The sequence below is a fragment of the Erythrolamprus reginae genome, chromosome 5, assembly GCF_031021105.1.
Source record: "Erythrolamprus reginae isolate rEryReg1 chromosome 5, rEryReg1.hap1, whole genome shotgun sequence".
In the NCBI taxonomy this organism is placed as follows: Eukaryota; Metazoa; Chordata; class Lepidosauria; order Squamata; family Dipsadidae; genus Erythrolamprus; species Erythrolamprus reginae.
In genome coordinates, this window is record NC_091954.1 from 71,026,259 (window position 1) to 71,049,622 (window position 23,364).

General features: G+C 38.0%; 1 protein-coding gene across 3 annotated transcripts in view; it reads right to left on the reverse strand.

Annotated features, from left to right (window-relative positions):
* Window positions 1-23,364, reverse strand: part of INPP5D (inositol polyphosphate-5-phosphatase D) — a 170,738-nt gene that overhangs the window by 42,037 nt on the left and 105,337 nt on the right. For all 3 annotated transcript variants that reach the window (XM_070753044.1, XM_070753045.1, XM_070753043.1), the window contains exons 7-14: window positions 23,123-23,207; window positions 21,329-21,397; window positions 20,718-20,789; window positions 20,144-20,267; window positions 13,789-13,895; window positions 10,331-10,433; window positions 7,256-7,452; window positions 4,874-4,991 (exon numbers count right to left, since the gene is read on the reverse strand). In XM_070753044.1, coding sequence (XP_070609145.1) covers window positions 4,874-4,991; window positions 7,256-7,452; window positions 10,331-10,433; window positions 13,789-13,895; window positions 20,144-20,267; window positions 20,718-20,789; window positions 21,329-21,397; window positions 23,123-23,207 — 875 coding nt within the window. The remainder of the gene's footprint in view (window positions 1-4,873; window positions 4,992-7,255; window positions 7,453-10,330; window positions 10,434-13,788; window positions 13,896-20,143; window positions 20,268-20,717; window positions 20,790-21,328; window positions 21,398-23,122; window positions 23,208-23,364) is intronic.

Genomic DNA, 23,364 nt, shown 5'->3' on the forward strand with positions numbered 1-23,364 from the left:
GTGGAGACATTCTGCTTTTCTTGATTGCATATGCTTTTATAACGGCTTTTGAAGTTTGCTACTTGTCCTTTTCTGTTTTTAAGCCACAAGGATTTTTTCTTTGTTTGTAATTTTCTTATTGAGATGGGGAGGTTATTTTTCTTGATAGATTTTTCTGGTAGATGTTAACGGTACATAAAGTCTGATGATTGTTTTAATCTATAGCAAGAATGTGTTGTAGAGGTCATCAGTGCAGTTGCAGTTAGAGAATAGAGTTGAGAGATATAAAGTAGTGGCCAAAATTATGGAAACCTTTTGGGAAAAGTGTACAATATTTTTGAGGTTTGATGGCTAAGAGGCTCCCTGAGTCTATGGAGAAGGGTGGCATGGAAATCCAAATAATAAATAAATAACTCCACTTTTTTTTTTAGTAGTACCATAAAATTATATAGCCTCTGTCCAGGCAACATGGAATTTTGCTCAGTTTAGTCTTTTCGATCTTTGTTTGAGAGATAAAAATGGCTTTTTTGGTGGAATTCTAGATTTTGGGCCAAATTCCTCCCGTCTGCGCCGAACAGTCCTTGCACTCAACTTCACATTGCATTGTGCCACTTAATCTTGCATACACCCAGATGATTTTCTTCTGTCACGTAGGCACATTCTCTTAATTCTTCTATCATCATTTGCTGTTGTGCTCCTTTTCCTGCTTTTACCAGTGTAGTTTTGCAGTGACTGAGTCTCCTTATACCTCTTTAAAAACTTAGAAATGCCACCTTTGGTTAAGTTTCCACCCATTTTTCTTCTAATTTCTTTGTAAATGTAGCCTTGTTCACTTAATTTTACATCGCTTTCTGGGTGACCAGTCAAGTCTTTGCACCATTACTTTATTTTTATTATGTTTTACAAGCTTACTAAAGAGCACAAAACCCCCAGCCAACTTGATAGCAATCACATAACACACTCCTTTCTGCTTCAATATATGACATCAATAACTGAATCCTGTTGCGATCTGATTGGCTCATTGCCCAAACAAGATGACACCTGATTGGCTCTCTAAACATTCGTGCTTATTGGCTACAATCAAATGAAGGAAAGCTACCTGATATCAACTTAAGCAAATTGTGCTTCCTTTTCCTGGTTATCTGGCTATAACTATATAGAATATAGATAATAGAAAATTGCAATAATAGATATAGATAATTGCATTACATTCTTGATTTAATTATCTTTCAATTGAAAAATAATTTTATGGTATTACTAAAAAAAGTGGTGTTATTAGCCCTCAAAAATACCCTTTTCCCAAAAGGTTTCCACAATTTTGGCCACAACTGTAATTTATCATTCAACTTAGAGACAGTTGTTGATTGTAATGATTTGTGGAAGCACTTCAATATGCCAAATTTTAGTATGAAAAATAGTGAAGATCTCTATGAGTTTTTGGTTGATTAGGTTTACCCCCCCCTCCCCCCATTATGTCTTGGCTCACACAAACATTATACATTATCTACTGTTATCTACTGTTCTTCCAAACATGCCATAATTTTCTTGTAATTACAATATTATGTAATATGTAATATGTATTTATGTATGTATGTATGTATGTATGTATGTATGTATGTATGTATGTATGTATGTATGTATAGCATTCATTTATTTTATAAACACTGGGTAGAGTGTTTCTATATTTCATAGAAAAAAATACATCTGAAAAAAAATCTACCTGAGCAGCATTAATGGAATTCCAGGGGAAATTGTAATTAGGGAAACAATTGCATATCTCACCAATTGCTATGGAAACCATAAACAGATTTTTTATTATTCGATTGAATCCAAATACTGTAATGTCTTCATAAGCACTTAGTTCCTATTTTAGTAACATTCGTTTTTACATAGAGGTGAATAGTTGTAAAAAGGTATATACAGGAAACTTGCAAATTAATTAATTAATTGATTGATTGATTGATTAATTAATTAATTTTCTACTGATATTGTAGAGCAGTGGTTCTCAACCCTGGGGGTCGGGACGACCATTTCACAGGGTTCTCCTAAGACTTTGGGAAAAGACAAATTTCCCATGGTGTTAGGAACTAAAGCTTCTATTCTGACGCCTTGGAAGTTATTTTTACAATTCAAACAATCAGGCATTTATCTTCCTGCCAATCAACTTAAAGCTCTGCTGGGAGAATTGGCAGTAGACTTATGGTTGGGGGCCACTACAACATGAGGAACTGTATTAAGGGGTCAAGGCATTAAAAAGTTTGAGAACCACTGTTGTAGAGTCTGATTAGTATTTCCCCTTGTGTTCAACATTTAGCTTGCTAGTTAAGGATTGAGATTTTTGCATCTATTTCTTCTTTTATGCTTTTATTGTATATTGTTCATGATTGTTGTTAGCCGCCCCGAGTTTTCGGAGAGGGGCAGCATATAAATCCAATAAACTTGAACTTGAAACTTGAAACTTTTTTATTTCCATTTTTTAATTGTTTCTATCTTTTTCTTTTCTGCATCTGGTTAATTTTTTTTAAATTAAAAGAAGACATTTTAAAGTGATATCATCATTTTTAGATTTTAGGAAGCAAAAAATTAAAGTTATGATCATAACTTAGCTCAGATTATATGAAGAATCAATGTGATGGATAGATCATGTGAACTGGTCAAAACTGGGAAGACTTAGATTGAAGCATACCGACAGAATGTTTATTTTACTTATTATTTTGTCAAGTTCTTTTGTTATGTATTTGGTAATATACATGGACATAACATTCTTTATATATGCAATATGGGTAGAAATAAAAGGAGAACATTTGGACAGGGATGGTATGCACACTGGTGCATTTATACATGCCTCTTAGCCCAATTGCCTAATTTAAGGCCATCTTCACAATATAGAGCAGTTAGCGAGCCTTAAAATCTAATGCATCAACCCCAAATCCTGTTATGTATTGTGGAATATAATCTGGATTCCCAGGAAGTAGTGCTCTGTTCCAAAGGCAAAGAGACAACAATGCTTAGGTAATTTGTTGGGAGACAGAGAGTTAAGAAGGTTCTGCTCTAGCAATTCTCAGAAGATATCTTTAGTTATGCAAATACTTGCTTAGTTTTGCAAGATTTCTGTCTATAGGTGAGAAATAATACAAGAAACTGTTCAGAAGTACGCGCTCTACACGTCTTTCTTAGCTCTTGGGGACCTGACATCTGTTTCAATAATGTTTTGTCTAAAAGCTTTATGGGTTCCATTAACAAGAACACAAGGAAAACCCAAGCAGTAGTTTTCTAACCATGGAATTTTCCGTGAATGAAATCTGATCATCAGGATAAATGAAACTCTATGTCAGTATCAGATTCCTTTGCATCCCAAAATATGGTGTTATGAGCTTGGTACTCAGAAGCTGTAGGTAAGGTTTCAGCCCAATCCTAGGAAGATTAAATAGTTATGGGTTTTGGGGTCTCCTTCCATTGTTAGAGTTGGCAAACAACTCAATATGTTGGTTGTTTGCAAAACTCTAGGTGCCAATTGACTCTATTCGTAAACTTGCAGGCTTGGAATGAAGCAACAAAAGCAGTTTGATGGACAATGAAGAATAACCATATAATACCATAACTCCGTGAGCTGCACTGGACCCAGGAGGCTTCTGGGTGCAATTCAGAATGCTGGTGGTTACCTATAAAATTTTGAATGGCAGGCAGTTATCTACCGGATCACCAATCTCAATTTTTTTCCTGCTCATCCCATTAGATCTAGCATACTTCTGGCAAGCTTCCAATCCCTTTATTATGTCTTCTTTGTTATGGCAACTGCTGTCAAAAAACTGCAATTTGGATGGCCCCAATTCCATTAGTCTTTAGAAAGATTTAAACATAGGATTCTTCCTCCAGGTGCTGGAGCCATAAACTTAGTTGAATCAGACTGCATGACTGGATGGGATGCCATGCTTTTTGTAGGTTTTGGTACTTCATATATTCTTTAATGGTTTTTGTTCTGCCGGCGTGTTTCAACCGCCCGTAATTACAGGGTAATTAGTCCAGGAAGACACACACCACACGATAAAAGGAAAACCCAAAAGTTTTTATAAACAGAAAAACAGAAACAGCTCCCTTTTTAAATGTCAAAGGGATTTTCTGGTACACACAAGGCACAGGTTAAATGAAGTCCAATTGCTCACCCAATAACTGGGAAATTGAGTCCAATTCTAAAGTTCAGAGAGTCCCCACACAATTTTGAACAGCACAAAAACCAGGATCTTGATGAAACAATGAATCAGATAAACTGCCATGAGGCTAAAACACCAAGCTGCACTTTTATCTGTAGCACTAATTACAGCAGCCCCACCCAACCACAGGTGGGCTCATTTTCTCTTGTAATAATCCTTCAGTTGTTGTCTCCTATGCGTGGATGTGTCATTAATTCTTGTTCAGAATCCAGGGATGATACAGATGATTGATCTCCTCCTGAGCTGTCTGCCAAACTCCCCTCTTCCTTGTCACTCACGCTTCCTTGGTCAGAGGAGGCTTTGTCGGCAGATTCCATCTGGAGCAAAACAGGCCTGTGGCATGTGGATGTTTCCCCCACATCCACCTGCACATTCCTTGGGGCAGGAGCTGGGCCAGAGCTAACCACAACAGGTTTTTATAGGTTTCGCTTTAGATTTTAAGTTGAATTTGTTGTTTTTATTTTTTTAATGAACAGTTAGCCACCCAGTGAGAGTAAAATGACCTACCATATAAAATGAATAAACAAAGAAACATTTGGTTTTTTGCAATTTCATTTGTAAATAACTGGAGACCTATATATAACATAGGTAATTTTGTTCCACTTTATTTTATAGCATAGGAAAGTCAATATTTGAAAAACAGCAATTTAAAATGTCTTTTTGGGTGTCTGCCCAAATCTTACCCAGCCTGTTTGCAATTCCAGTCTTCACAGTATCAACACAGAGGTGGCTGATGCGATTTTCATGTTCAGGTTTCGCCAATACAACAGTTCTGATGTTCCAGAGAGTATGGGTTGCTATCTATTTTTTAAAAAAGGTAAAAATCAGCTGCTGCACTGCACAGCACATAAATCTAGGTATCTGGATTACAATAACTAGGGACATAACCCTTCTCCAATAAATTATATTTTTATGTTGTCATAAAAAACAGGAGGCCCTGTTTCCTCCCAAGAGATTCCTAGAGAGGCCTCACAGAGGCTTCTCCCCACATTTTCCGGCCCTGTTTCTTCCCAGGAGATTCCTAGAGAGGCCCCACGGAGGCTTCTCCCTGCCTTTTCCGGTTACAGTTTTGGAGGCTCAGGTTTGTAAGTGGAAAATGGTTCTTGAGATGAGGCAAAAAAATCTTGAATACCCGGTTCTTATCAAGAAAAATTCGTAAGTAGAGGCGTTCGTAGGTAGAGGTACCACTGTACAACAAAGTGTTTTGAGACTGCTATAATAGAATAGTTTTCACTTCCTTCTGAAAACCAAAGAAAATTGGAATCACCAACTCCAGGGATAAGTATGCATTTCAGTAAGTGGGGCCACCCTTGAGAAGGCCTGCCATCTATTCCATACCTATAAAGGGTACCTCACAACAATGGAGGGCCTTAACAGGCTCTCTCTATATACCCATATCAGATAAATGGGCTCTAAGCAAGTCATTATCTGATATAATCTAGTACTATTTTAAAAAGTGGTTTAAAAAACATTGAGTAAGGGCCGAAAATCTATTTGTAATCATTTCGGTGACTTAAAAATCATATCATTCTCCACTTGCTAAGGGTAACTTGTTAGCAATCTTGCAATTGCATTTTAAACCAGTTGCCGCTTTTGAATCATTTTCACAGGTAACTCCACATCCTTCCTTCCTTCCTTCCTTCCTTCCTTCCTTCCTTCCTTCCTTCCTTCCTCCCTCCCTCCCTTCCTTCCTCCCTTCCTCCCTATTTATTGATTTGATTTGATTTGTATGCTGCCCCTCTCCGAAGACTCGGAGTGGCTAACAACAACAATATACAATACAAATCCAATGATTAAAAACAGAACAGTTAAAACCCTTGATTTAAAAACAATCATACATCCCAAACAAACCATACATAAAATGGGACCGCCAAGGGGAATCAATTTCCCCATGCCTGGCGGCAGAGGTGGGTTTTTAGGAGTTTGCGAAAGGCAAGGAGGGTGGCGGCAGTCCTGATCTCTGGGGGGAGTTGATTCCAGAGGGCCAGGGCTGCCACAGAGAAGGCTCGGTCCCGACAGACGGCATTGTTTTGTCGACAGGACCCAGAGAAGGCCAACTCTGTGGGACCTAATCGGTCACTGGGATTCGTGCAGCAGAAGGCGGTCCTTAAGGCATGTTACCTATTTTAAAGAGATGATGGTCATGAATTATTGTCACCAGATCATCTTGATCCAGGTGATTCTTAACTGGTGCTTCAGCTGAAGCTGGCCAAAGGAATCCCTGGCCATGATTAGCACCTGCTATTTTAACAGGAGCCAAGAGCCAGCAGAATTCCAGATCATCAACTAAATCTTTTAATGGATTACAAGTGCATCCATAGAAACTATCAGGATTAATGTTATTGTATTGCCCAAATATTTGCTGATGAACAGTAACTCCATTTTGGAATTAGCACAAAGGGAAATTCCACCCAGTTTCTTTGGCAAGGAAACTACATTTATTTATTTATTTAATTTATTTATTAGATTTGTATGCCGCCACTCTCTGTAGACTCAGAGAGGCTCACAGCAATAATAAAGGTAATGTAAAAACAAATCTAATAATTTAAAAAACACTAAAAACCCCATTATTAAAAGCAAACATACACACAAACATACCATGCATAAACTGTATAGGCCCGGGGGAGATGTCTCAGTTCCCCTCATGCCTGATGGCAGAGGTGGGTCTTAAGAAGTTTATGAAAGGCAAGGAGGGTGGGGGCAGTTCTAATCTCCGGGGGGAGCTGGTTTCAGAGGGCCGGGGCCGCCACAGAGAAGGCTCTTCCCCTGGGTCCCGCCAAACGACATTGTTTAGTTGATGGGACCCAGAGAAGGCCAACTCTGTGGGACCTAACCGGTCGCTGGGATTCGTGCGGCATGTCCATGGAGTCACAAATTGAGTTTGATTTGAAGACTTTATCACTATATCTAATAGTCTTTAGGGACATAGTCTTTAGGGACATCTAATGTATCATTTCAAAAAAGCTAATACAGATGCATTATTGACATGTTGACTGTTGTTTTCATGGAACAACAGAACAATCTACTCTGGGACCACAATTTTAAACATTCATAAAAACTCTTACCACTTTGAAGCTGATACTGGTAATCTCCTGTAAGGAATGTCTTAGAGTCTCTTGCCATTCTTTTTCCCCCAAGGAGTCTTCTTGTGTTCCAATCACATATATGTCATGTGGAATATAATCAGCTGTCTCATCACGGGTCTTACCCTGTCCCTTGGAGAGAAACCAGGAACTGATCTTCTTTGGTGGTGGAGCATCACCTTGATTAGCAAATCCCAAACCAAAATGAGGATAAGAAACTACCATAATAATGAATCTAGCTCAATTTTTGCTAGGGTTAGACAATCTTCTTTGAAGCTAGTGCTGGGTCACTTTTAAGCCTCATGGGTTTTTTGCCTCAGAAGACCACAGATTGCATGGTAGACTATGAAGGGAGATTAATGAAAAATATATGTAACTGGGTTCTATTGTTTTTCCTTGAAGAACTTCCTTCCGTAAAATTCTGAAGAAGTTTCTTCGCTTAGAAGTGAAATGTCTTCAAAGAAAAAGAAATCCAGTTGCCTTTTGAAAAAACACCTTTGGGATAACTAACCATGATCTGGATGACTGAGAATCTCCATAGAGATTAAGATGTACACTTATTTGTATTTATAGCAGGTGGTCCTGAAGGTACTTCAGTGCTTCTAGGTAGGGCTTTATAAGGACAGCACTTTGAATTGTGCCTGGAAGTCTATTGGCAACCAATAATAATAATAATAATAATAATAATAATAATAATAATAATAATAATAATAATAGTAATAATAAATTTATTGTCATTGCCAAAACCAACAAATTGTCATTTGCAACAAAAGCCGTGTGACACCCAGAGACCAGTCCCACCATGCACAAAAACAGAATAGATAAATTTAAAAATAGAATAAAAAATAGAATAATAAAGTAAGTTGCATTAAAGCTATCTAAACCTCAGCCAGTAACTAATAATAGAACCACAAAAGACATCATTTTTTCACCATGAATTAGTAGTGCTCAGTGGCTGAAAACGAGGCAAAAGGACCATTAATAGATTATATTCCCCAACTTTCCTATAAAAAGACTCATTATAACTCTATTTGATAATATTCAGGTATTAAAACAAGAACAACCTGCCTTATTTCCCCATCTACTAGACCCTGAAAAGATATATAGTATGTAGAATCCCATTTAGTTATTGACATAACCAGTGAAGGGCTACCAAATATTTTACTACCACACTGTGGGCGTGGCTTATGCAGGCTGCCCTGTATTTTCTTTCAACATCTTTCAGTGCAAATTGGGTGCTCTGGGGTGGAGTTCCATTTTCGCTGCCCCACTGTGTCCCCCCCCGTACAGGCAGTAGCCCACCTCTGGACATAACCATATATGGAACTATTTATTGCCTTATTCTACCTTTATTGTGGTTGACCTGGGTACCCTTGCATTTCCCAACAATTCATAATTAAATAAACCACAAAGGGAGAAGAATGAATCAGCTTTTATAACATTTGCAATTCTGACAGAAAGCTACACCTGTAAATTATTTTATTTTGCTATGCACTTTTAAAACAAATCAAGAACAAATAGGAAGAAAGAATCCCACGGAGCTGTGAATAAGCTCTGATTACTCTGACATGTAAAAGAAGAGTAAGGGGCCATCTATACGTCATCTTAAAGCAATTGAGCAATACAACAATGAAAATCTGTGGTAGGGCTGTAGAAAATAATTTTATCACAGATTCTGTTTTAAGCATTTTGCTTTCAGCACATTCCATAACAGCACAAATGCTAGTAATAGCCAAAGTCTAGATAGCATTTGTTCCTGCCCATTCAGAAATATCCCACAAAGATACACAGGCACACACTTCTGAAAAATAAAACCTACACTATTCTCTAAAGCAGTGTTTCCCAACCTTAGCAACTTGAAGATATCTGGACTTCAACTCCCAGAATTCCCCAGCCAGCATTTTCTGGCTGGGGAATTCTGGGAGTTGAAGTCCAAATATCTTCAAGTTGCCAAGGTTGGGAAACACTGCTCTAAAGCAGTGTTTTTCAACCAGTGTGCTGCGGCACACTTGTGTGCCGTGAGACATGGTCAGGTGTGTCGTGAAGTTCAGAGAGAGAAAGCAAGCAAGAGAGAAAGAAAGCGAGAGAGAGAGAGAGAAAGCAAGAGAAAGAGTGAGAGAGAGGAAGAGAACAAGAGAGAGAGAGAGAAAGCAAGAGAGAGAGAAAGAGAAAGAAAGCAAGAGAGAAAGAAAGCAATAGAGAGAGAGAAAGAGAGAGAGGGAAGGAGAGAGAGAAAGACATAGAGGGAGGTAGGGAGGGAGAGAGAAAGAGAGCAAAAAAGAGAGGAAGGAAGGAAGAGAAAGAAAGAGGGATGGAGAGAGAAAGAAGGAAGGGAGAGAAAGAGGGAGGGAGAGAGAAAGAAGGAAGGAAGGGAGAGAAAGAGGGAGGGAGAGAGAAATAAAGCGAAAGGGAGGAAGAGAGAGAGAGAATTTGTTTGTCCAAACTTTTTTTAGCCCCCACCCTCCCCCCGCTCAATGTGCCCCAGGGTTTCGTAAGTGTAAAAAATGTGCCACGGCTCAAAAAAGGTTGAAAATCACTACTCTAAAGAACAGTACAGTAATTGTGTTATGGGGGGGAAAGCTGCATTATTTGTTTGTTTGTTTGTTTGACTTTTATGCCACCCAATCCCGAAGGACTCGGGGAATAGTACATTATCAGAGGAGTGTGATGTGAATTACTAAAACATTTTCTGGCAATTTATATTAACATCTACATAAAGTAGCAGAAGCTTAATATCAAGGCCCAACACAGTTACGTCAGGAACCATTTTATATATATAAATAGAAAAATTATCATTTTTAAAAAAAGAATCTCTAATAATCTTGCCAGTTCAGAATATTGCTATAGAAAGGCAGACAATAAAGTGGAGGAGATTTTTTTTTCTATACACCTCAAGTTATCACAGGTTGCTAGTTATCATTTTCTGCTAGTGCAGAATATCTAACCCAGAGACCTGTCCTATCTCACTTTTGTCCACTGGAAACTCTTCATTTTCCTCTTTTTTTGAGAAGACAGTAATTTGTATAGAAGGGGCTAGGATAAATTTGAATATTGTACCCATATTCCAGGTTCCAATGAAGACAGTGATCATGTCAGGCTCTGGTTGTTCAGAATGTTTGTTCTTCATTTGCTGTAGAAGCTGGCAGAAGCCTTCTCTTTTCTGAAAAAGGTAGGAATTAAAAAAACAAAAGAAAAAAGAGAAATGATAACTAACTCCGCGTTACTGATCAAAGAACCTCTTCATTTGTTACATGTAAGCTGGAAAAAATGCTTTTACACTGACATGAGTGGATAAAAAGTTTCAACCTAAGTAGCAACTTGTAAGTGATCTCCTTCATTTGGTAAGATTTCAATTGGTAGTTAATAAATAATTTTTTTAATTGTTTAGAAGCAAGAGAAAATGCTAAATGTTTAGATCAGTTCAAATCCTTCCATAGTTTTACTTCTGTCATGGTATGATAGCCGTTCAAAGAATTCTCAGTAAACTGCTGAGATAAAACACTTGTCTTTCATGTTGTTGTCTTTCATTTATTATTTATTTATTAATCAGATTTGTATGCTGCCCCTCTCCGGAGACTCGGGGCGGCTAACAGCAATAATAATACAATGTAAACAAATCTAATATTTAAGTTAATTTAAAACCCCAATTTAGAAACCAATCATACATACTGACATACCATGAATAAACTTTATAAGCCTAGGGGGAGGGAATATCTCAATTCTCCCATGCCTGATGACAGAGGTGGGTTTTAAGGAGCTTACGAAAGGGAAGGAGGGGGGGGGGCAACTCTGATATCTGAGGGGAGTTGGTTCCAAAGGGTCAGGGCTGCCACAGAGAAAGCTCTTCCCCTGGGTCCCGCCAAACGACATTGTTTAGTTGATGGGTCCCGAAGAAGGCCAACTCTGTGGGACCTAACTGGTTGCTGGGATTCGTGCGGCAGAAGGTGGTCCCGGAGATATTCTGGTCCGGTGCCATGAAGGGCTTTACAGGTCATAACCAACACTTTGATTTGTGACCGGAAACTGATCGGCAACCAATGCAGACTGCGGAGTGTTGGTGTGACATGGGAGTATTTAGGAAAGCCCATGATAGCTCTCGCAGCTGCATTCTGCACGATCTGAAGTTTCCGAACACTTTTCAAAGGTAGCCCCATGTAGAGAGCATTACAGTAGTCGAGTCTCAAGGTGATGAGGGCATGAGTGATTGTGAGCATTGACTCCTGGTCCAAATAGGGCCGCAACTGGTGCACCAGGCGAACCTGGGCAAACGCCCCCCTCGCCACAGCTGAAAGATGGTTCTCTAATGTGAGCTGTAGATCGAGGAGGACGCCCAAGTTGCGGACCCTCTCTGAGGGGGTTAGTGATTTCCCCCCCAGGGTAATGGACGGACAGATGGGATTGTCCTTGGGAGGCAAAACCCACAGCCACTCCGTCTTATTAGGGTTGAATCCAAGTTAGTCATTTTCCTGCATTCATAAACAGAACAGGTATTGAGCTGGTATTATTTTTATGGTACTTTTTTAATGAAATGTTCTCTGGATGTACTTGGAATTTCTTTCCATAGATAACAAAATAAGAAAAAAAAATGTGTGTTCATATTTTTTGTTTTGAGTGGCCATAAACACAGAAAAAGAGAAAGATTATATTATGAGCTATCTCTTTTTAAAAAAACAACAATTGAAGAACGGGCCACTCCAAAGTCAATGACTGGCTAATCAGTCATGCTGGAATGCCATATAGTTGGATTACCAGAAACCCTGTTCAACTGATAAGCACACCCATAGATCTCCACACACAATGAGTATGAATCGTTCCTTTGCTAAGACAATACAGAGATATCATAGAGAACTGATATTAATGGATATAATTTGTGCTATAGGAAGCTTTTGAGACATGCAAAAAAATTGGTAGTGTTCTGGCAGAATAGAGTCCCAGCACAAGTATAGAAACCCTTATTATTCATACAAAGGCACATATTGCAGATATGATTACTGATTCACTGATATCACAGTCTGACTGCAAACGAGGGAAGGGCTCCTCTTATCTTACCTTGGGCTATATGAGAAAATATAGTGCCTGATTATAGTGCTTGTGACAATAGGAGTCTGGCCCTCCAGTTCTGAAGAAAAGAGTCAGGTGATGGGGACATCCAGAGGAAGATAACCAAATGACTTTCTCAGTTTCAAGATTCATGGAGTGACCTCCACAAGGAGACAGGCCTTGAATTCAATGCAATGTCCACAGTGCAAGAAATAGATTCTTCTTCTCAAAGGCATTTATTGTGTACTGTTTTAAGCATTCGTGTGATATCATAACAGCAGCATTTATTTATTGACTCAATTCCTCTCCTATCTTTCCTTCAGGGGCAAAAATGTCTTTATATTTTGTCTGTATATATGTGCTTGTCTTAGTTGGTTTTAAATAGTTTTATAAACCACTCAGAGAACTATAGCAATGGGAAGATAGCTACTGACACGGAAAGATTTATACACTATGAAGCATTTATAGCAAACATTCTTAATTTAAGTATATAGCAATTCAGGTTATGTCTTATACCTGTGGAGAAAGATGGGTATCTTTTTTAGAGAAAATACATACAAAATACTGGATTTGATTCAGTGTTTAAGATTAATTTAGAATTAATTCTACTGTCCAACTGAGCACATTTCCGTAAGAACAAACAAATTACTGGTGACTAGACTGAGTTTGTTATGTAAGACTTTTAATTATTACCCTGATTCCTAAGTATAATTTATCCAAACAATTTGGAGGAGGGAAACCCCTTGGATTGTTTTATAGGAAATATGTAAATCTTCATTCTTTGCCAAAAGAAAATCAGTCTGGAACAAGGAACTGATGTTTTAAACAAATTAAGTCAATAGCTTGAAGTAATTTGATCAAATGACCTTCCCCGTATACTGTATATATAAAATGAGCCTGAATCAAGATGGCCAGGAAAACAAGGTTCACATATCAAATAATAGGCATGTCCTTTATTCAGAAGTGTCAATCATATGTTTATTCCATATTCTATTTAATAGCATCTGTATGACTTATGTGGTACTTACCACATAATTCTGAGGTTACATTGTTTATTGTTCATTATTTTAATTTAGCATCCACTTTATTTTAGTACAGTACTTCCTGAATACCTCCTCAGTAAAATGCAGTTGCAATAGCATCCTATCTAATGTACACAGACATATCAGAGTTAAGTTGTCTAGACCTCTTGAACAATTAAACTGAGCATTCTTCTCTTCTGGCTCACAGTTTATTTACTTTGTTTCTGATAATCCAAGCTGAACAGCAAGAGATAATATTTATTTATCCTCATATACATCCCTTGAAAATCTGAAACATTGTTTCAGTATCAATTTCTGTAACAGGAAAAAAGGGATAGGTTTTAAATAAATAAATAAATGCATCGTTTTGCATTTGTAATTAATAAAAATAAAGCCATAAAATAAATAGTAATCTTTCTGCTATGTTAAAACACTCAGGAGGGAGACTTTTACCTTAGAGTCAGCAAAGACATATTCTTTCCTTTGTGCTTTTTCTTTTTCTGTCTCTAGTACAATGACCAGCTTGTTAGGAAACTTCTGAGATTTGATGAGCTGTAGGACTAAAAAGGAGCAAAAATTAAGTCAACCTTAGAAATTTTGAAACCGAAAGAACCCATGCTAACAATATGTCTTCCCTCTCAAAACTTGAGTTGCACGATTCAATCTAACTGGACTATGATAGGCATTTTAAAAATTGGCAGTGACTCAGAACTAAGCCTCAAGTGCAAATCTATTGTGGTTTTGATGCCTCATCATGCTGGAATAACTTCTGCTCATTAAACTGTAGGATTGCCTAAGTAGGAGAACTCTTGATTGAGTCATATGTCTCACACAAACTGCGTATCAATTCACCATTTCGTAAGAAGATAAGAGATTGTCACAGAAGTCAGCATTGATGATTAGGAAAGCTACTGATGTGCATTTTTTAAACCAGCAGAAACTAAATTCAAACCTAAACTCCAATTAAAGGAACAATTCACATTAGAAGAGAACCATGCTAGTGGGAATATATCAAAACTGCTGTTTGACAACTTTACTATTTCTTAACCGCTGCTGCTGTGACGTCACTTGACTTGAAAAATATCATGCAATAATTCTCCATTTTGCAACCCAAGATAAAGGTTAAACATATCATTTATTACAGCAAGATATTTGTAGAGCTTAATCTGTTGATAATTTAACAGGACATAATTAGTGACAGAACTCAAAGTGGTTGACTTAGATTTGAGGACATTGAGGTAACTGATTTAATGTGCTTTTCTACATTTTAGGATGCAACAGAAAATATGCCAGCATAAATATGCTATATGGCTACTGCCAATTTCTGCTGCGTTTCTTTAACAATTTAGTGTAGAACAACTTAATATGTCCAGGTAACGGATCCTTCACCCCTGTGGAGACTTGCCCATTTTTGGCTCAAGCTGACCCTGCCAAACAATACACCTATCAGTTGCAGTATTTTTTCCTACACAGGTTACCATGTGACAGACAAGTGTAACTGGAATGAAGACTTTCTGCTACACAATCCCCAACCTCCAATGTATCATCATCACAGTTGCTGCTGAAACACTGTACATACATCGTCTGTGTATTACATAGGTGGAAAACATCATTTTGGTGGAAAGATGGAAAAATCTAAAGTTAGAAACTTTAAATATAGGCAACAACAACTGTTGTCTTTTCAAGGTGACTAGAGAACCTGACAAGCAGACAGGGCAAGTTATCACATAAAAATAAATAAAACCTTATAAACCTTAATAAAACAGCAATCTTACTTTCTGTGGACATGCTACAACAATCACAATTGCTTAAATAGATTTTTAAAAAGACGGAACCCAACGTATTGTAGAGATTCTCCTGCTATTGTATAGGTTTTCCTGCTTGAGCAGGGGAATGGACTAGAAGGCCTCCAAGGTCCCTTCCAGCTCTATTCTATTCTATATGGTGCTATTACCCAGATCAGATAAAAAGAAGTTATGGGTAGTGGAACACTGTTATCACCTCTCACCTTGACTACTGCAATGCGCTCTACATGGCACTACCCCTGAAAAGCGTTTGGAGACTACAACTGGTACAAAATGCAGCCATGCGAGCTATTATGGGTATGCCCAGGTACACCCATATAGCACTGATGCTCCACGAGCTGCACTGGTTGCTGGTCAGTCTCTGAATCCAATTCAAGGTGCTGGTTATTACCTATAAAGCCCTATATGGCTCAGGACCAGACTATCTTCTGGATCACCTTTTGCCACACACCTCTCAGCGGCCAATAAGAGCCCACATAATTGGCCTTCTCCGGGTCCTGTCAGCCAAACGATGTCAACTGGTGGGGCCAGGGGGAAGGGCCTTCTCTGTGAGGGCTCCAACTCTGGAACCAACTACCAACGGAGATTCATACCATTCCCACCTAACTGGCCTTCCGGAAAGCCATGAAGACCTGGCTGTTCCAGCAGGCCTGGAACCGTTGAGTGAATGGGATCCTAGATTGCTAAGAATGTGAGTGAGAACGTGTACGTTGGCTAGGTTTTATTAATGTTTTTATTTTGTTTTAATGTATTGTTCTTATTTATTGGAAGCCGCCCAGAGTCCTTCAGGAGTTGGGCAGCATACAAGAATAATAAACAAACAAACATCACATTATATTACTTGCTGATTGCAATAATATTAATCATTGTATGTTGGCTTCTTAGTTATACTCCAGCATACTTTTAAGCAAGAGTTTTTAAAAAAAAACCATGTCAATTGTCCATTTGTGCACTAAAAGAGCCTATTATTTTCCCTCACCGGAAAATATGTAATCTGTTACAATGCAGCAGGGGTTGAAATGCTACTGTACTAAAGTATGAAAATAGCATTACATGCAAAGGCCTGAGGTTTTTATTTTTTCTTCCTGTTATATGATTCATATTTTAATTAATGAATCTATATTGAGTAAGAGTTGTAAAACATAGCAGATATAAAACATATGTGCAGTGAGGTGTACTACTATTGGTAATGTTTACTTCCTACATAAATTAGAAGGTAATGTAAAACCCAGATCTGGACTTCATCCAATTCCTGTTGAGCTTCCTAAGGAAATCTCTGGACTCTCTTCTCTTTGAGCAGCTGTGAAGATGAAAGATATTCAGATACTGAAAATAAACCTCTTTTTTGGCTAGACTATCCTGTATAAAAAATATAAGCGGTTTCAGAATTTATGATCCTGAATCATCATTCAGTGATTTTGATGACTATACATGCGTGAATTTTAATTCTTGTATTATTTCAATTGTTTTTACATTTCTAATTTTGCTCACTGGGTGGCCATACAAATCACACAATCAATGCAACAACAATTTTGTATTGCAGCTCTCCTCTGGAAGAAAGGCTTTTGGTGTTGAGGAAGGAAGAGCAGTAATATCGTTCCCAAGAGTAAAAAAAGCTGCTTTAAAGCATTTGTTGTTCTGCTTCCCATGGGAAGCATCACATTGGAATATTGTAAATAAAGTAGAAAATGGTAAACGGAAATATTCAGTGTTGAAATATATGTGAATTAAAGGTAATAAAATTGAGAACAATTATGTTATGTCCTAAGGAGCTGGGAAGTTTTCGCTCCAGTCTGACAGGGAAATGGAGTAGGAAAATATTCATTGTTTCCTTGCCAGAATTGCTCCTTATGTAAACCCCTGCCACTTTTATGCTTTCCTGAAGTTTGCTCGCTGTAACCAGTGATGGGCTACAAGCCGGGATGCTAAATTGTGCTCGCCGCAGCGACTCATAAGTTCTTGCAGGACCAGTGCAATTTTGCTCTTGCACTGTGGAAGTAGCAAAATTGTGCCCATGTTTCAGTGAGGTTTTACCTGTGGCGCTGTGTGCGATTTTGCTACCTCCATAGGTGCAGCAGCAAAATTACGCTGGTCCCACAAGAACTTAGGAGCCGTGGCCGAGCGCAATTTAATATTCCAACTTGTAGCCCACCACTGGCTGTAACCAAGTAAAGAGCTGAAATCACTCCACTAGACCAGAGCAACACATGTAGAGTTTAAACTAGCTGCCTTATTGTTCTATGCCACTTTCACAGGAATCTTTCCCTATTGGCAGATATGCCTGGGAAAGTCTAGATATGGTTTAAAGACCTTGCTGTCAGGATTCCAAATAGCATCTAAAATCAAATCAGAGTCTGAGGCAAAATATTCCTCAAAATTCCAATTTATATATTGTTCTGCCGGGCTCTCTGATAGGAGCCTGAATATTCAAGGGTACAAATTTCAGACACACACACGTTTGAAAATTCAAAACTATGTTCTTTATCACAAAAGTCAAAAGAAACAAAGCACCCTTTTTGTATTGCAAAGAGCACTCGGCCCAAAACAACCTTGTAGCTGTACAATTCCCTTAATCAGTCCTTAAGTACTTAGCTAGCAGCTGTGAAGAAACGTCACAGCCCTTCTTCTTCCACGAAGTGAAACACACACACACTTTGCTTTGCTTTGGTTTCAAATTCGTGAAAAAACAACAAACAAAGTCCGGAAACAGCAAGGCACAGTCCTGAAGAACAACGATCAGATAATCTTCCACAACGGCCAAACCAACACGCTGCTATTTGTATCAGCAGGTCTAATTACTAGAGCCCCACCCAAACACAGGTGGCCTCTCTTATCTCCTGTAACATGTCCTCAATTGGTCTCTTCTACGCATAACTCTGCGCCTGCGTGGGTCCAAGACTTCCACATCCGAATTGACCGAATATAATGGAGATTGGCTTCCTGGGCTGTGTGCCAAGCCCCCCTCTTCCAAGTCACCCCCACCTTCTTCTTCATTCGAGGAAACTGCACTACCTGCCTCTGTCGGCAATAAAACAGGCCTATGACATGTTGATGTTTCCCCTGCATCCACCTCCACATTCCTTGGGGCAGGAGCTGGGCCAGAGTCAACCACAACATATATCACGGCCCTGTTGGCATATTTGGGAGAAACCCGAATCTGAAGTCCCTGGAGCTTCTTCACCCAGTTGAAAGTTCAAGCCCCTGTCCCCACTTCACCCAAGTCCATCATGTTGATGACTCTCCAACTACTAACCTGGCGGGATCCACCCGTCTCCTTCAGGAGTGCAAAGACAAAATATGACCTTGACTATCTAGAAAGAATTTGTTACGGCTACATTCATACAGCTCTCATGCGATTCCCCCTCCCAGCTTTCCACAGTAAAGAATGCACATTAAAAGGCTGTGAAGTGTGGCAAGCCAAAGATCCGAACTAAATTGGCTTCGGTCCGACACTTGCCTCCTTGTGTTCACAAATCCATACTAATTCCCTGTTTGATGCCTTCTCCTGAGATGGGTGCTCCCCAACATCTACTAGGAAAATTAGAAATACTCCATAACACAATAAGAATTTATATATTGCTTTGGTTGTTAGAACACTCTAAATTATATTTTAATGACACAAATTGATTGCTCTATATCATAACATTGTTTCTAGAACAAAATTCTTCTTAGTTCATGATTCACTTCTTAGAGAATCCATATTATTCTCATGCTTCATTTGAACCTTTAAATAAAATAGAGAAGTAGGAACTAGGAACTAATTTCAGCCTCTCTACTGAACCATATTATTTCTTTTCACAAAGGTTTAAAACACTGTACATTCTACCTCCTTCCCATGTTTCTATGATGAAACAGCAATCAGAAGTAGGAAGTACCGTACAGTTTCTCTTTAAAGCTAGCTCTTAAATAATGCCACAGTAAGTTTTTTTCTTTATCACCTGCAGCTTTAGTCTGAATACCTAAAGAAAACTATCATCACCACCAATCAAAATCATCAATCTTCTCTCTTAGAAGGCACAAAATGTAACAACCATTTATAATGAAAGCAGACTTCCTTCTGACCTGCTCAGGCATTTCATGTACAAAATTTCACTTTCAAATTTGTATGCCTGTTGCTCAATCAAAACACTATCTGAATGTGTTCGTTATAAAAGTCTTTGAAAGCTACAGTCTGCAGTTATATACAATATTTGCATATTCAAAATTTAATTTGAGCTCAGGAAGCTCAAACTGCCCAAGGAGCTGCTGATACAGTTCTACAGAGGAATCATTGAGTCTGTCATCTGCACCTCTATAACTGTCTGGTTTGGTGCTGCAACCCAACAGGACCGACACAGACTTCAGAGGACAATCAGAACTGCAGAAAAAGCAATTGCTGCCAACCTGCCTTCCATTGAGGACGTGTATACTGCACGAGTCAAAAAGAGGGCGGGGAAAATATTTACTGACCCCTCACATCCTGGACACAAACTGTTTCAACTCCTACGCTCAAAACGTCGCTACAGAGCACTGCACACCAAGACAACTAGACACAAGAACAGTTTTTTTCCGAACGCCATCACTCTACTAAACAAATAATTCCCTCAACACTGTCAGACTTTCTACTAAATCTGCACTTCTATTCTACTAGTTTTTCTCATCATATCACCCATTTCCTCCCATGTTGACTGTATGACTGTAACTTGTTGCTTATATCCTAAGATTTTTATTAATATTGCTTCTTCGTTGCTTATTTGACCCCCAGGACAATCATTAAGTGTCGTACCACATGATTCTTGACAAATGTATATTTTATTTTATGTATGCTGAGAGCCATATGCACCAAGACAAGTTCCTTGAGTGTCCAATCACACTTGGCCAATAAAAATTCTATTCTATTCTATTTCTCAAAAAAAAAGAAAGCCTCAAGCAAACATGAAAAAAGGTAATTCCTCATACTCTTGTTCCCAGGTGATTAAATGTGCAGAGTGAATGCAGATGGGACAAGTGATTTACCCACTTACTTTTTTTGTGGGTGTAGAATTTATCTTCAGGACCATCCTTAGCTTTCTTAATAATAAGTTTTCCCATCTCAACGTCAACCTTAAGATTAATCTTGGAAGAAATCCCAAGGTAATCTGCTTTCACCTATGAGAACAGAACAAATGTTATTTATACTCACTTTCCATATTACATTACTAACATGCAGAGACATAACATAGAACATACAGCATAGAATAATAAAGTTGTAAGGACTCTGGAGGTCTTCTAGTCCAACCCGCTGCTCAAGAAGGAGACCCTGTACCAGTAATGACGAACCTATTGCACAGTTGCCACAGGTGGCACACTGAGCCATATCTGCTGGCACGCGAGCTGTTGCCCTAGCTCAGCTCCAATGTGCATGTGTGGATACTATCATTGTATCAGTTGTACAGTGATTATATTAATATTATATTAAACATTTCTTCAGAGAGTAAGTGTTACCTTGTCACTGTATTACTTTCAGTATGAACATGGTTTATTTTTTTAATAGGTGAGAGCATTGTAGAAATAATTATAAAGAATTGTCTATGTGACAAAATACTACTTAAAATTCACCTCAAAGGTAACAGGAGGGATAAGTGAACGTCGATGTGTTGGATCTGGCCCCTCAATCAATACTCTTTTCACCTGTAAAAATATAAGAATCAATAGCTCTACCTGACAATCTCAAAATTTCAACAGATGGAGACTTTAGGAGATTTAGGAACACTTTATTGTAAACTGTACAATAGATTACACATTATCAATAAGCTGACCAATTTGATCAATAAAATGAAAAAAAAATCTAACATCTTTGAGCTCCAAGCTGTAACTGTATAAAGTTCAACTCTCATATAATAAAGTAATGAATGCTTATCTACAATTACCAGTCTTCAGCATCTCTAAGAACCTTAAATGAATAGGACACATGACCAAGTTATTTTCAGTTCACACAATAGAAAAGAACTCCTAAATAATAGGAGTTTTCAAAATGCATATTTGGCAATTTGGCACATGAGTTCTTAGGAAGATTACAGATCTCAGTTCCTATGTAGTATAAGAAACAATGCGACATTTTTTTAAAATAAAGTATTAAAAAACAATAAAAAGTATTTAAATAAGAAGATATACAGTAGTACATTTAAAGATTTAGTGGCAGCCAGAGAGATATCTAAAATTCACTGTACCTTATCCTCTATAGAAGAAAGCAAACTTGTCAACTGAACCAATTTTGCACGATTGACATCAAAGGATGGCTGGTAAGGGCGTCATAGAAAAAGAAAAGTATAAGAACTAAAGGAATACCATTTTCCCAATAAGTCTGGCATTTTATTATATGCATATATATTTCAGAAAATATTGTAAACTTTTGTGTTATCAGTAATCTAAATATCTGATTAGAATGGAACTGAATTTGCTTAGCTGAAAGGTTAAGTGCAAAAGAACCATTTCAAATTGAGTGCTTTAATGAGAAGAAGTTGCACATGATGGAAACTGATCTTGTAATTATGGGTCTAGAGCTAAGCCGTGCAGATAAAATAGTAACATTATACAGTTGCAAGTAAGATTTTCCAGGGCTTCGGGCACAAAAGAACTTTAGATGCTTCATTTATCAGGGTGGGCGGAAATAAAGTTTTTCCAGTAGAACACAGGAAGAGGTGAGAATATGAAATGGTGAAGCTATTGTATATATACCAAGACAGACTATTACGACTATCCTAGTGTCTGTATCAGCTTTCTTCAAATAGATGAGATCACATTGTAACTCCCAGAATATCTAGCTTCCACTAAATTAAAGGTCTTCATCTTCAGCAACAATGAATAAACATAACATGACTACTTCAGCTTGAACCGCAATAACACAAGAGCACGCAACAGGTTCAAACTTAATATTAACCACTCCAAACTTGACTATAAAAAATATGATTTTAGCAATTGAGTCATCGAAGTGTGGAACTCATTACTGGACTCCGTGGTGTCAACCCCCAACCCCAACATTTTCCCCTTAGACTATACGCAATTGACCTCTCCAGATTCCTAAGAGGTCAGTAAGGGGCGAGCATAAGTGCAATAGTGTGCCTTCCGTCCCCTGTCCAATTGCCCCTCCTATATCTTATATATCTTTTCTTCCATTCATATATCTTTTCCTCTATTCTTCATTGACATATTCTATTTTCATATCTTTTCTATGTTTCTTCTATCCTTTTCCTGATATTTACTATTACATGTTTTTATTCTCTTTAACTTTCATTTTTATTGCACAAAAAAAACAAAAAAAACATTCAGAAATGGAATAACCAACATGCAGTGCTGGGTCAGTGACCAAACATTTAAAAAGCTGAAAGAAAATAGTAATCATATAGATCATTCACCTATAAGTTTAAAACAGTTAAAATCTTCCATCATGCTAAGCATTTTCAGAGAGTGTGTGAATGTGTATAGGTGTCTACATCAACATTTTAAAATTGGCTCAGGAGAAAACTCTAATCTCATCCAGATCTTTCAATATTTGCATTAGAGGACAACGGCTAGGTACACATCCCACACTATCCATAAGCGCAGCAACACCTGATAATAATGAAAATATGAGGTTCAGATATCAATGACATCTTGTGATTAGGTTATCAATATCCAGGAAGCATTTTAGCTGGCATTGCCATCAAATATTGGGATTGAGCAGCATGGAAGTCAAATTAAATTAAATTAAATTAAATATAGAAAAGAGGCTAATGACACAAAATACATTGCACACTTCTCCAGACCCTCTATCTGCTCCTGAAAAATGAATAAAGCTTCTACCTATTTCTGTATTATTGCTATGTAGCCCATATTAAACCTATTACAATTAAGAAACAAATTGGGGGGAAATTCAACTAAGAAGGCAGCTTGGCTAACTATTGCCATATATTCTGCAACCCACCCATCCCTTTTAAGTTGATATGGATTCTGAGAAATATATTGCCAATTCCATGAAATCACACCTGAGAATGTCGATGGGTACCCGGGGAAAGTTGATCAAATACCATCTGTATAGATTCCAGAGACGGCAACGTCCGAGACAGCTCACTGAAATGCAAAAGCCATGTATACTTTTACAACAACTTGGTTATGCATGCTCCAGTATTGTCCTCTGTAAATCCTTTAGGATAACAGATTCCAAAATTCTCCAGTAAATAGCTATGGAAGAGTATAAGATGCTTTACCAGTTTTCAAATAGCTTCAG